We start from the raw sequence: 12,515 nt of genomic DNA on the forward strand, positions 1-12,515 counted from the left end.
CTGCAGCCTGGTCGGACAGCCAGCCAGCCAGCCAGCCCGATCCTGCCACGGACGAAGGATCTGAACAGACCTCCCTCCAAAGACGACGCTGAAGTGGCCAGTAAGCACACAAACGCTGCTCAGCGTGGCCAGGCGTCAGGGAAAAGCAGCCCGGGCGACGGCGAGGACGCAGAGGGCAGGGGTGTGCGGACAAGACGTGGGGCAGCTGCGGTGCTGACCGCCGGGCGGTTTCCCCAACGGGCAACCAGCCTCCAGGCGACCCGGCAATTCTACTCCCAGATACACGCCCGAGAAAAATGAAAACACACGTCCACGCGAAACTCGTGGTGAATGCCCACAGCAACATTATTCGTAACTGCCAAAACGTGGAAGAACTCGCCGTCCAATGGCGGGCAAATGGATACACACATGTCCACGGCACACGCGCACATCCCTCGACCGCGAGAAGGAGCGAGGCGCCCACCCCCGCCACCCCGCGGACGGACCCCGAATGCACGACGCTCAGGGAGGGAACCAGACACGAGAGGCCACGCGAGGTGTGAGTCCACGTGCGTGAAACGTCCAGAACGGGCTCATCCACAGACGGGAAGGGGGCTCGTGGGGGGCCGGGGTGGTGGTGGGGAGGAATGAGTGGTGATGGGGACGGGGTTTCCTCTGGGGTGACAAGTTCTAACACTGACAACACTAAGAGCCACTGAACGGTGGGCTGCGAATAGGCGACTTGTGTGGCACATAAGTTACACCCCGATAAAGCAGTTATTAGAAAGAAAAGCAAACCTGGGGAAGACTTCCTGAAATCAGACGGTAACGGGAGGACGCTGGGTGATCTCACTGCAAACTTCTGCGCGAGAAAAGCAGCAGGAAACCAAGTCGAAGCAACACGGCAGCACTGCCTGCCTCGCGCACGTGGACAGGGCCCGATGCCCGCTGTCCCCCCCCCCCCCCCCCCCCCCGCAGGCTCGGTACAGGGTACAGGGACGAGAGAGGACGGCCACCCTCCGGGGCAGCAGGCGCCACAGAACAAGGGGGCGGAGTCCCCCCGGCGGGGCCTAGGGCCTACAGCCTCGGGCAAGGCCACTCGTCGCAAACGGTCGGTCGTTCTGACTTCCAGACAGGCCGCTTTAATTTACTCCAATACTTTTAATTCTTAAAAACACCTGGCAGCAAGCAGCAACTCGCTCTCTGCCGCCACGGGCGCGGCTCACAGATGTCCCCGGGGCCACCCTATAGGACACGGCGACAGCAAGGCGCTGGGGGCCAGAGACTTGGACCCGGGACTGCGGTTTGTCACCGGGCGCCAGAGGGTCTCCCTGCGCCGTCCCGTTCGCTCCGGAGGCGCCCTCACGCGGGGTCCAGGTGAGGCCACACGCAGACCTTCAGCCCAGGGGTGTGGAGAAGCAGCAGTGAGGAGGTTCCTGGGGTGACTGTTCCCACAGGGCGGGCCAGCTGCCGCCCTCAGCCTGGGTGAGGGACTCCGGGCAGCTGGACGAGAGGAGGGACGAAGGCGTGTTAGTCGGTCCTGCGAGCCTGAGCCAGCTGCCTCCCAGCCCGGCGACAAGTGGACGACACACGAAGGACCGCGGGCAGTGGGGAGAAGGTGCTCTCCGGCCACAACCCGGTGGGCGGGAACGGTGTGCTCCCTCCCGGGCCGGAGACGGACAGGCCCTCCCGCTCAGCACCCCCCCCCCCCCCAAGAGGCGCCATCTCACCTGCGAGCAGGGCGGCTACTGCACCAGCCGGTAGGTGATGTACCTGCCCGCGGTCTCGCTGGGCCGGATGATCTTCACCACCTGCGCAGGTGCCAAAGCAGAACAGGGGCTGGGGCCTCCCCACAGGCTGAAGTCACAGCCCACCCCGGATCTGGAGTGGGGGGGGGGGCCCTGGGTGAGGGGGGGGGGGGCGGGACTCCTCACCTGCCCTCGCTTTATCCCAAAGTAGCGGGCCACCGGGTCTCCGGCCTGGATCCTGGGCAGCTGGTTCTCTCGGAGTTTACTGAGCAGCTCAGTCAGGGAAAAAGCCAGGCTCAGCTGACGAGGGTGGGAGTGAGTGGGGTGCGGGGGCCCAGGGGAGGGGGCTGAAAGGATACTACCGGGCCAGGAGCTCGGTCACCTCCTCCTTGGTCATGACGACGTGCTCCGGGACCAGCTGCCAAGAGGAGGAGCTGAGGACAGGCCCCGCTGAGCCCCCACACAGAGAAGGGGTGCGGGGCGGGCCCTGGCCAGCTGCCTTGCCGCGCCACGTTAAGCAGAGGGGCCGGGGTTTACAGATGTCCTGGCGCAGCCCCATCCTGCTCCCGCCTCCACATGTGGACGGGGTCCCCCAGACTGCGCCTCCTGCCGATCAGCCCTGGGGTCCCGCCCCCACCCCCCGGGGCTTCCGGACTGTGCAGGCCAAGCAGGCCTGGGTTTCTGCATTCCTGGTTGAGTTCCCAGGTGATGTTGCCGCGGCCCGTCCGGGACCACACTCAGGGACCCCTGCCCTACTTCCATCACCGGACCGGCTCTCCCCAAAGCGGGAGCATCCAGCCCCGGGGACGCGTCCCCACTGCCGTCCTACTCTCAGGCAAACGCCCACATCTCTGCCATCCCCCAGCGGGTGAGGGACTGTGGGGCCCCGCACTGCCTTCCCAGCCTCCCTTCATCCCTCGCTAGCCCCCGCTGGGGAGGAGGGCCCATTCCCCCCGCAGCCCCCACCTGAGGCCCCCACCTCGTGCTCTGTGATGTTGATGAGCAGCTCCTGTTGCAAAAACTGCTCCAGGACGTACTTGGGGGCCATGTCAACCAGCGACTGGAAGAGAGACCGCCCTCAGGCACAGCCAAGAGCCAGGACCACCCCACCGTTCGCTCCCTGGAGGCTGGCGGGGGGGGGGGGGGGGGGCGGGAAGCCAGAGAGGGTTTGCTTTCACACCCCAATAAACCGCCAAGCGCTGCAATTCAGCAAAACCCACCACCAGGCAGCCGGGCTCCTCCAAAGGGAGAGCCCGCCCACCCAACGGGGGCCTCGGCCTGGTGTCACGGTGACAACCAGGTGATGCTCGCGTGTTTCCATCTGACAAAACGCTCCCGGGGCTCGTCCTCGAGCCGATGGGGCTGGGAGTGCCCTGCAGCCCCCAAGCACAGGACGAGAGTGCTTACCGGTCCTCCGTCCCGTCCCGTCCCGTCCCAGACGGGGCGCCGACCGCCCCGCCACTCTGGCCCTGCCCCTCAGCAAGGGACAACCGCTCCTCCTCAGATCCCAGTCCCCGGGGGTCCCCTCGGGATGGGCGAAGGGCCCCGTGAGGAGCTGCGGCAGGAAGGGAAGCGAGGTGCTCAGGGCCGAAGGAGAGGCGGCGGGGCCCCCACCCACCTGCTTGGCAGAGGGGGTCATGCCCTGCTGCACCACGATGAGGGCGCGGGTGATGTTCTCTTCCTGCATCCGCTGGCAGTACACCTTGATGGTCTTGATGCCGACCTTAGGCTCCTCTGCGGACAGAACGCACGGCGGTCTGCACTGCCGGGGCCCCTCTCGCCGTGCGGGCCCGGCTCCCTCGCCCTCTCGGGCACCCGGGTGCTAGCTCTGCCTTGCCGAGGGGTCCCTGTGCCACTCCGGAACGGCCCCTTCTCTCTGAGGCCTCAGCTTCGCCACACGCACGACAGGAACCTGGCTGCTGGCTCCCAGAGCAGGGGGCTGGCCGCCTCCACGTCACCTGGGGAGCTGAAAGGGGCCTGGCACCCCGGACTTACTGGACCCCTTCCTGGAAGGAGGATCTGGGACTCATGTGGTCCGGGGCCTCAGTGGTTCCAGGGTTTGGGAACGCCCACATCAAGCGCTTCGTCTGGTCTACGGGAGCCCGACGTCCCACCACGGAGACTACCTCCCGTCCCTGCACTGCCGGTGGGGTGCCGCCGGGTCACCACGGCGCACAGGCCCAGAGCCTGGCACTATGGGACCTCTGGACTCTGGCAGCCCAGCAGACGGGCAGCCCCTGGTGCCAGGACCCACGTGGGGCTCCCGGCCAGGCCCCTGCCCGCTGCTCCATCATGGCACCCTCCTGAGACCCTCGCTCCACCGACGGGCAGTATCGTGGGCTGAGTCGTGTCCCCCCCCCCCCCGAGCCCTTACGTTAGAGTCCCAACCCCCAATACCTCGAACGTGACTGCACTTGGAAACAACGCTAAATTTACGCGAGGTCATCGGGGCAGACCCCAATCCAACCAACTGCTGTCCTTCTAGGACACGAAGACAGAGACGCAAAGAGCAAGCGGCCGTGTGAGGACACAGGGAGAAGGCGGCCACCCACACGCCAGGAGACACCTCACAGACCACCAGCCCTGCTGATACCTGGCGTCAGACTTCGTGCCTCCGGCGCTGGGAGCGGAGCGCTCGCGGACGCTCAAGCCGCCAGGTCGGGGGTGCTGTGTGGGCTAACACGGCAGGAACCCCAGTCCTGAGCTATGGCCCACGGGAGAACACAGACGCCCACTCTCAGGAGGCTGAGACAGCGCCACAGGGACGCAGGTGGTTAAGCACCAATGCCTCCAATAACCACGCCTCACACACGGGGACGCTTCCTGTCAAAGCACCAGCTGGGTCCATTCTGTAAACGTGCCACCCCCCTTGATTCCAGGCAGTGGGCTGGGCCCCCAAGTGCTCACCCCACAACACGGCCTCCCGACCCTTATGGGCCTTAGAGTCGGGCTGCCTCAGTGGAGCAGGTGCTAAGACAGAGGGACACAGGGGGCCCGGGACACCCCTTGGTGGGCTCTTCGCTCGACCTGGAAGAGGTGGCACCCGAGCTCGGTGAGGGGCGTGGACGGGGCCCGGGACGGGGCCAGAACCCTGCAGCAGCACAGGAAGGGGCTGCAGGGAACGGGAGGCTTGGAGACTGGAGGCTGGGCTGATGGGTGGGGGCCAGACAGGACGCAGGTGAGTCTCAGGTCATGAGGGGTCTGGGGGCCCCCCTGGGAGGCCTGTGACGATCCTGGTGGAGAACACAGCCGAGGAAGAAAAACTGGGGAAGGGGATCGAGGAGAAGGAAGCTGGAAAAAGTGCTCAGAGAAGTCAGAGATCAATGTCATCGTCTGCAGTGAAAGGGCGGGGGGGGGGGGGGGGTGTGCTCTCTTTCCAGGCTGGGAAGAATAAAAAGGGTCAGTGTAGACACTGGTCACACAGCATGCAGCTGCTACCATGGGACCCCCGAGCAGGCCCCCCGATGGCTCTACCAGGACCGTGACCCCCAGGACACACACAGCCCAGGACCAGCACGGCCCTCACCTGGAAAGAAGACGAACATCTGGTCAGTGGGGTCGTCGTTGTGGGCCACCAGCACCGTGAGGTCTGTGCGCCGTGGCCGCCCTTCACTCGGCTTGTCCCCAAACTGGGCCTTGAACTCTTCCAGTGTCTGGTCCAGCTCATCCTGGGTCACCAGGTAGCCACGGTCATGGCAGAGCTGCAGAGAGAGCGAGCTAGCCCAGTGACCTCAGGGCAGAGAGAGCTGGCGGGAAGAGCTCGGGCCAGATGAGGCCACTGCAGAGAAGGACACGGGGTTTGGGGGCCTGATGCGACAGGTGCGTGTAGACGTCAGACGGAAACGGGCAGGTGGGGACACAGGCCAGGGCACACCCCGAGAGAGCCCCTGCGCTGCTCCAGACAACCAGCTGCCACACACGCAACTGTCACCTTATCCTGAGCCTCGGGGACAGGCCGTGACCGGGAAGCGGTGGCGCAGAGCTACGGCCCTGGGGTCTGGGTGGGAGGGGCACTGCTGGGCTGGCCAGGGCTCCTCCAGTGGGTGAAGAGGATCCAGACGGAGAGAGGGAAGGTCAGAGATGCTACCCAGCCCCGCGCCCACCCCTTTTCTCCATGAGACCCCTGGCCTGACTGTCCCTCCACAGCCTGCAGGGCCGCCAGCGCAGCCCCTGGGCACGGCTGCTCTGGTCCCTGCCATAGAGCAGCGTTGCAAAGCGGTAAGAAGAGGCTGAACGCGGCCGCCTGGGCTTAGTTCCGGCGGGATTTCTCCCAGGCCTGGGATCGCACGGGTCCCCTCCCACCGGGCGGCTAAACCGCACGCCTTGCAGTGAACGCTCAGCCAGACTGTCGCTGTTAGTTGTCCCGAACAACGCGAGGAGCTCAAAGGTGGCGGCCGAGGCCGTGAAGTAGCCGCCGAACAGAAACATCAGTCAGACGCCCTCACTGACCAGCAGGGCTCCCCCCAAGCCCCGATTCTGGGATTCTGTCAGGCACCCGGGCTAGAGCCCAAGCCTTCCAGGAACAGGCCCAAATGGGAGAACAGGGGTCCGCCGTCTCTCTCCAGCTCGAGGGAGACCCCCTCCTCCCCGCCCCGGGACCGCCGGACTCCCGGCTCGGCCACAGGCCGTCGGCCCCTCCGTCCTCCACGCGCCCCGGCCCCGCTGCGCGCCGCAGGGACCTCGTCCTGGTCCGACCTCGCCGCGTTAGCCGAGCAGGCTCACCTGCATGATGGTCTTGCGGATCTTCCACAGCCGGTACGTCTCCTCCTCGTCGTCCATGGCCGCCGCCGCTCCGCGTCAACGCGCCCCAGCCCGGCAGTACCCTCGCCGACTGCGCCTGCGCCGAGCCATTGTCAAGCCCCCAGTCCGTCTCGTGGAGGGCTGTCGACAGCGAACGCCTGAATCCAGACACCTTCGGGAGCGGCAGCGCCAAGGGCAGCCCGGGCCTTCAGAGAGCGGCGGTTGGCTGCGCGAGAGGCGTGCGAACGGAACCGCCCACTCTCGCCTCGGCAGTTCTCGCGTGGCTTTGGCCGCAGGGCCTCTCGGGAGTTGTGGTTTCCGCTCAACGCTGGTCTCTGTGAGTTGGATTTAGAATCGTGGGAGGCGGAGGCGAGCTACGGGAGGGGAAACTGAGGCCGGACGGAGGCAGCGGTCTCCTCGCTTCCTAGAGGGCCGAGCAACTTTGTAGGCCCTTTGTAAATATGCATCCAGGTGCTGCGGGCCGCGTCCAACTTAATGCCCATGAGCCTCGGTGTTCCCTTCTGTGCAATGGAAATAAAGTGTCCCCGTTTTAGAGGGTTAGGTGAGAGTCTAAAGGGACGGCTGTGCTTGGAAGGAGCCTGGCATAGCTCCTGGGCTCATGAGGTGCTCCCACCTGTGTCTCCCCGCAACCCCCACTGCGCATCCACCCCTGCCCCCAGCTCAGCGCTCGCCCCATTGGAGGCCCCTCAGGAGCTTCTCATCGAGCGATACGTTCAGAGACAGACATTCCAGGGAGACACAGGACAGAAACGGTGAGCACAACAGACGATAATGTTACAAGGTGACAATGCTATGGAAGAAAAGGTAGACCACGTTAAGCAACGTGGGAGACTTTCAGTTTCAAATGGGGAGAAGGTCAGGGAAGGCAAGGAGCGAGAGAGACTCTGGCAAAAGCCCAAAGAGAAGGAGGAAGCTGTGGGAATGTCTATAGAAAGGTCTGTCAAAAGGTACAGTGTGTGCAAAGGCCCTGAGGCTGCACTTTGCCTGGTGAGTTGGCAGCAAGGAGGCCTGTGGGGGGAGGAGAGGACAGAAGGTTGAAGAGTGCAGTGAGGCAAACCCTGGGAGGCCTTGTTGCTTGGGTTGAAAAGCTTGGGTTAACTTTGTCAGTCACTCTCAGTGTTTGAGCAGGGAGACCAAGGAGGGGTGGAGAGGATGACCTGGGCAGAGCAGTGGGCAGAGTCCTGGTATTCTGAAGGTGGAGCCCACAGATTAGCAGATGGACGGGACACGGAGAAGAGAGAGACAGAGAGGGAAGAGGGAGAACAGAGCAGCCCTGACTGGGGCCAACAGGCCAGTTGACAGATTAGAAAGGTGACAGATTAGAAAGGGGTGTGGGTGACAGATTAGAAAGGGGCTCTGGAGGGACGCCTGGGTGGCCCAGTCCGTTGAGCGTGTGACTTCAGCTCAGGTCATGATCTTGCGGTTTGTGGGTTCGGGCCCCGTGTCGGGCTCTGGGCTGACAGCTCGGAGCCCGGAACCTGCTTCAGATTCTGTGTCTCCCTCTCTCTCTGCCCCTCCCCTGTTCATGCTCTGTCTCTCTCTGTCTCCCAAAAATAAATTTAAAAATTTAAAAATTAAAACAAAAGAAAGAAAGGGGCTCTGGGGGCACCTGGCTGGCTCAGTTGGTGGAGGAGAAGTTCAAGCTCCACATTGGGCAGAGAGATTACTTAAAAAATAAGAATAAAGAAAAAAGAAAGAAGAAATGATCTCCTTGCGGCCCAAGGAGAGATATCAAGGAGACCTTGGGATATGAGTGGAATCCAGGGCAAAGTCCAAGGTTGGGAGGGGGGGGGGGGGGGCGGTGCAGCAGACTTGGAGATCGGAGGCTGGGCGCGGTCACCAAACAGATCCGAGAGCAGGACTGGAGCCTTAGGGAAGAAGCAGCAGAAAGGCACAGAGCGGGACACAGATCCTGAAGCAGTGGCCTGGCCTCCAGTCCTGGCTATGTGAACCGAGGCACATCCCTTAACAATTTTGTACCTAAATGCCTCCCTTGCCCCTGCCTCGTAGAACAGGGACAAAAACAGCACCCACTTCTCAGGGCGCTTGACTAATGATGGCAGCGCCTGGCACCAGCAGTGTTACATGAGTGCTCCTTAGTAGAATAAAGGGCGGTAGGAGGTTGCCAGGTGCCCTGGCACCAGGTGAAGAAAGCGTCTGGAGGAGGAGCAGGGAGAGAGCAACCATCAAAGCCACGAAACAGCAGTTTGAGTCTGAGCAGATGTGAAGGTTGGACGGGAGCTCGGTGACCCCAAGGAGGGCAGATGAGGAGGGGGCCTGGCCAGGGTGGGATGGATGAGAGGAAAGGAGTTGGAGATGTGGACGTGAATGCCAAGGGGAGGGGGGCCAAAGGTGGAGGGAGAGGGAGCTAGGAGCGGTTTTAAGATGGGAGAAATGGCATCTGTCTAGGTCGCTGGCGTGAAGGCAGATCTGGCAAGGGGAGAAGGCAGGACTGTTGGAACCTGGGGGCGGGGGGAGGCCGGCCCCAAGGAAAGGTGGCCCGGATAGTACCCCAAGAGGGCCCAGGCATGGGTGGCAGGTGAATACAGTAGTGAGTGTGTAGATGTTAGGTAGTCTTGCTGTTCCACAGGGCACAGAAGAGACAGGAGAAAGGGCTCACGGGGCCAGGGGGGCCTCAGGACCCCAGAGAGGCTGCCGAGGCCTGAGCATCATTCTGATGATTCAGAGTCCAGTGACTGTGCCCTCAGCGCCAGGGCACAGAGACACAGAGTGGCAAGCTGTTCCTTCGCACCTCTCGCCATGCTGTATCACATGGCCGAGGCTGAGTCCAGAACTCTGGCCGCCATCCACACGCTCCTGGGTGGGGATATAAAATGCAGTGATGGGGGCACCTGGGTGGCTCAGTCGGTTGAGCGTCCAACTTCGCTCAGGTCACGATCTCACGGTCCGTGAGTTCGAGCCCTGCATCAGGCTCTGTGCTGACAGCTCAGAGCCTGGAGCCTGCTTCAGATTCTGTGTCTCCCTCTCTCTCTGGCCCTCCCCCCGTTCATGCTCTGTCTCTCTCTGTCTCAAAAATAAATAAATGTTAAAAAAAAAATTAAAAAAAATTAAAAAAATAAATAAAATGCAGTGATGGAAAACAGTCCGGCGGCTGCTCACAAGGTTAAACGAGACTTACCATCTGACCCGGCAATTCCACTCCTAGGTGCATACCAAGGAGAAATGAAAGTGTACGAAAAGAGGGAGGGGGACAAAACAGAAGAGACTCATAAATATGGGGAACAAACAGAGGCTTGCTGGAGGGGCTGTGGGAGGGGGCATGGGCTAAATGGGAAAGGGGCATGAAGGAATCTACTGGAAATCATTGTTGCGCTATACGCTAACTAATTTGGGTGTAAATTAAAGAAAAAAAATTTTAACTTAAAAAATGAAAATGTATGCCCATACAAACACTTGTACAGCATCACAAAGGCAAAAGTTCAAAACAACCAAATTCCATCAATATATGAACAGGTAAACACACCGTGTCCACCACCAATGGGAACATTGCTTGGCCACGAGCAGAGCAGGAGCGAGGCGCCCACCCCCGCCGCCCCGTGGACGGACCCCGAACACACGACGCTCGGGGAGGGAACCCAACACCAGACGCCACACGGGGTGTGAGTCCACGTGTGTGAAATTTCCAGAACAGGCTCTTCCACGGACAGGAAGGGGCTCGTGGGGGCCGGGGGCTGGGGGAGGGGACAGGGAGTGACTGATGATGGGGACTGGGTTTCCTTTGGGGTGATGGGATGTTCTGGAACTACCTAGCGGAGATGGTTGTACATTTTAAATATCTTAAAAAAGTGTGCACTTCAAAAGGGCTAAAATAGTGGATTTTATGTTATGTGAATTTTATCTCAGTTAGAAAAACTTTCCACTTTGAAAAGGCCTCTCGCCAGTGGCCAGATGAGCCCCCTCACTGGGGACACACAGGAACTGAGGCCACCACAGGGAAGGCTTCCTGGAGCCTTGAGACTTTCCCAAGACTCCACGGCCCCCTCTGTGAGACGGAGTGTCTCTGGCAGAAGCCGTGAAGCCCGAACGCCCCACCGGCAGCTCCGGCTGGCCTCCACGTGGGTTGTTGTCTCCGCCTCTGGCCACCTCAGGACCTGGGTGCTGCCAGCTCGCTCCACCACTCCCCTCCTGCGGGGGGGGGGGGGCCACAAGGGCGTTGCCCTGAGCTGTTTCTCTGGCCCATCCTGCAATAACCAACAGCCTCGGGGGCCATCTTTATGACAAAGTTACAGGTCACAACCGCGGCAAAAGTGAAAACAAAAGTCTTCCCCCAGGGCCAGACAGGGTCCTTCCCCAATGTGCCCGTGACACCCCACGGTTCCAGGGAGGAAGCAATATGGGCGGCGCGCGGGGGGTGGGGGGTGTGCTCCTTCTTGAGAAGTGAGGCTGCCCAGGTGGGACTATGGGGGCTCTCTTCCAGGAGGTGACTCAGACAAGTGGGCCTCTGGTGGCCGAACTGGAGGGAGGAGGCCACGTGAAGGCCATTGTGCAAGACAGGGCCTGGCCGTCGGAATGGGCTTCCTCATTTCATTGCACTTCTACCTCTAAGCGTGGCGCAAGGCCAAGGGCCCCAGCTCTGCCCTTTGGCAAGCCTGGGTGGGAGGGGGTCTCATTGGCGCCCCCCAAGCGAACCAAGCCGAGAGTCCTACCCCCCCCACCCCCACCCCCGTCTCTGCAGCAATGTTCACGGGAGGATCCGAGAAGGGGATAAGAAGTGCGCTGTAGCACAAGCTGAAAACACCCACTGGTCCACAGGTCAAAGTCCAGGCAGGGTTGGGAGTGGGGGCGGCCGGGCCGCTGAGGAATTCCTTGGCTCAATTCCCAAGAGCGGGCGGTTCTGTCTTCTGGACCGACTCGGCCAAATGCCCGAGCACGCCTGCACTGTGTGCAGACTACTCCCCCGGCGTGTGCCGCCGCTGCCCCGCACACACCTGCGCGTCCTCGCGGCCACAGGGGCCCGCTAACCGTCGCCTGGTTAGTGGCCCCGGGCTCACGCGCTGCTTGTAACGGCGGGCGCTCGCCGCTGGGTGGTCCCCGGCCTTCGCTGGGCCCACGGGCGGGGCGCCCCCGCAGCGACACCGCAGTCTCCAGTGAGCGGGAGTCTGACCCCGACTGACTTTATTTACTTTTAAAAGAAAACCTCCAGTGTTCAAAGAGCTGGGCGATATTTCTGGGAGCTCGAGCCCCCCCCACCACGTGTTTCCAGTACTATCTCAAGTGGTCAGGCATCCCGCGGTGCCGAGGTCAACCAGCCGGATAACCGTCCTAAACTCGCCAACGCGCCGCGCCGCCTGCGCGGACCTCGCAGCGCTCCCCGCCGGCGAGCATGCGCAGTCGCGCAGAGCCGCGGAGCCGCAGCCCAGCCCGGCCCGGCCCCGACCCCGCCCGCCCCTCACCCCGGCCTCCCATTGGCTGGTGTCACCACGCGTCCGCCCCGCCTGCGCGTACAACCAATGAGGGCTCTGTTGGGCGTGGCCTAGGGCGGGGAGGCCAGGCCCGCCGGCGCGCGTCCATTGGTTGGCTCGGCGAGGGGAGGAGTCGCTGCCTCCGGCGCCCCCGCCGCCGCGATGAACCTCAGCCGCCTGTGCCGCCTGCTGAAGCCGGCGCTGCTGTGCGGAGCCGTGGCCGCGCCCGGCCTGGCCGGCACCATGGTGAGCTGGGCACCGGAGGCGGGCCGACGGGCCGTTGGGCAGGCGCGCGGGGCCGCGGAGAACTCGGGCGGGGGGCGTTCGGGAGCAGGCCTGGGCAGGAGGGACCCCCGATGGGCGCCTCCGGGTTGCGTCGAGGGGGCTGGGGGGGCTTGGGCACCCTCGGCCGCTGGCGCCCCCGGCCGGGGCCCGGCGAACGGGAGGCGCCCGGTGGGCTGGAAACCCCGGGTCACGCGCCGCGGGGCGTCACCGCCCCTCCCCCGCCCCGTGCTCCCCTGGGCCCCGCGCGGTGGCGTCACAGACGGGCGGCCGGGCGCCCTGGCTACCGGCCCTTTGTCCCCCCGGCGCGGCCCTGGGGCAC

General features: G+C 63.1%; 2 protein-coding genes and 1 long non-coding RNA gene across 3 annotated transcripts in view; 1 reads left to right on the top strand and 2 right to left on the bottom strand.

Annotated features, from left to right (window-relative positions):
- Nucleotides 1–1,098: 1,098 nt before the first annotated feature.
- POLR2E (RNA polymerase II, I and III subunit E) lies at nt 1,099–6,580 on the bottom strand. Its single transcript, XM_040461739.1, has 8 exons — nt 6,450–6,580; nt 5,254–5,428; nt 3,346–3,461; nt 2,707–2,787; nt 2,087–2,145; nt 1,914–1,992; nt 1,710–1,790; nt 1,099–1,482 (listed from the first exon to the last, which is right to left on the bottom strand). Exons 1-7 carry the CDS (start codon nt 6,504–6,506, stop codon nt 1,725–1,727), a joined length of 633 nt encoding a protein of 210 aa, XP_040317673.1. The 5' UTR covers nt 6,507–6,580; the 3' UTR covers nt 1,099–1,482; nt 1,710–1,724.
- A 3,268-nt stretch (nt 6,581–9,848) lies between these two features.
- LOC121021419 (uncharacterized) lies at nt 9,849–11,607 on the bottom strand. The gene is made up of 2 exons (XR_005786533.1): nt 11,252–11,607; nt 9,849–10,634 (listed from the first exon to the last, which is right to left on the bottom strand). It is a non-coding gene; the product is annotated as an uncharacterized LOC121021419 (long non-coding RNA).
- A 420-nt stretch (nt 11,608–12,027) lies between these two features.
- GPX4 (glutathione peroxidase 4) overlaps nt 12,028–12,515 on the top strand; it is a 2,358-nt gene continuing 1,870 nt past the window's right edge. The window contains exon 1 of the mRNA XM_040461740.1: nt 12,028–12,157. Coding sequence (XP_040317674.1) covers nt 12,074–12,157 — 84 coding nt within the window. The 5' untranslated portion in view covers nt 12,028–12,073. The remainder of the gene's footprint in view (nt 12,158–12,515) is intronic.

This window comes from Herpailurus yagouaroundi, unplaced genomic scaffold (assembly GCF_014898765.1).
Source record: "Herpailurus yagouaroundi ecotype Mexico unplaced genomic scaffold, PumYag 295, whole genome shotgun sequence".
NCBI classification, from domain to species: Eukaryota; Metazoa; Chordata; class Mammalia; order Carnivora; family Felidae; genus Herpailurus; species Herpailurus yagouaroundi.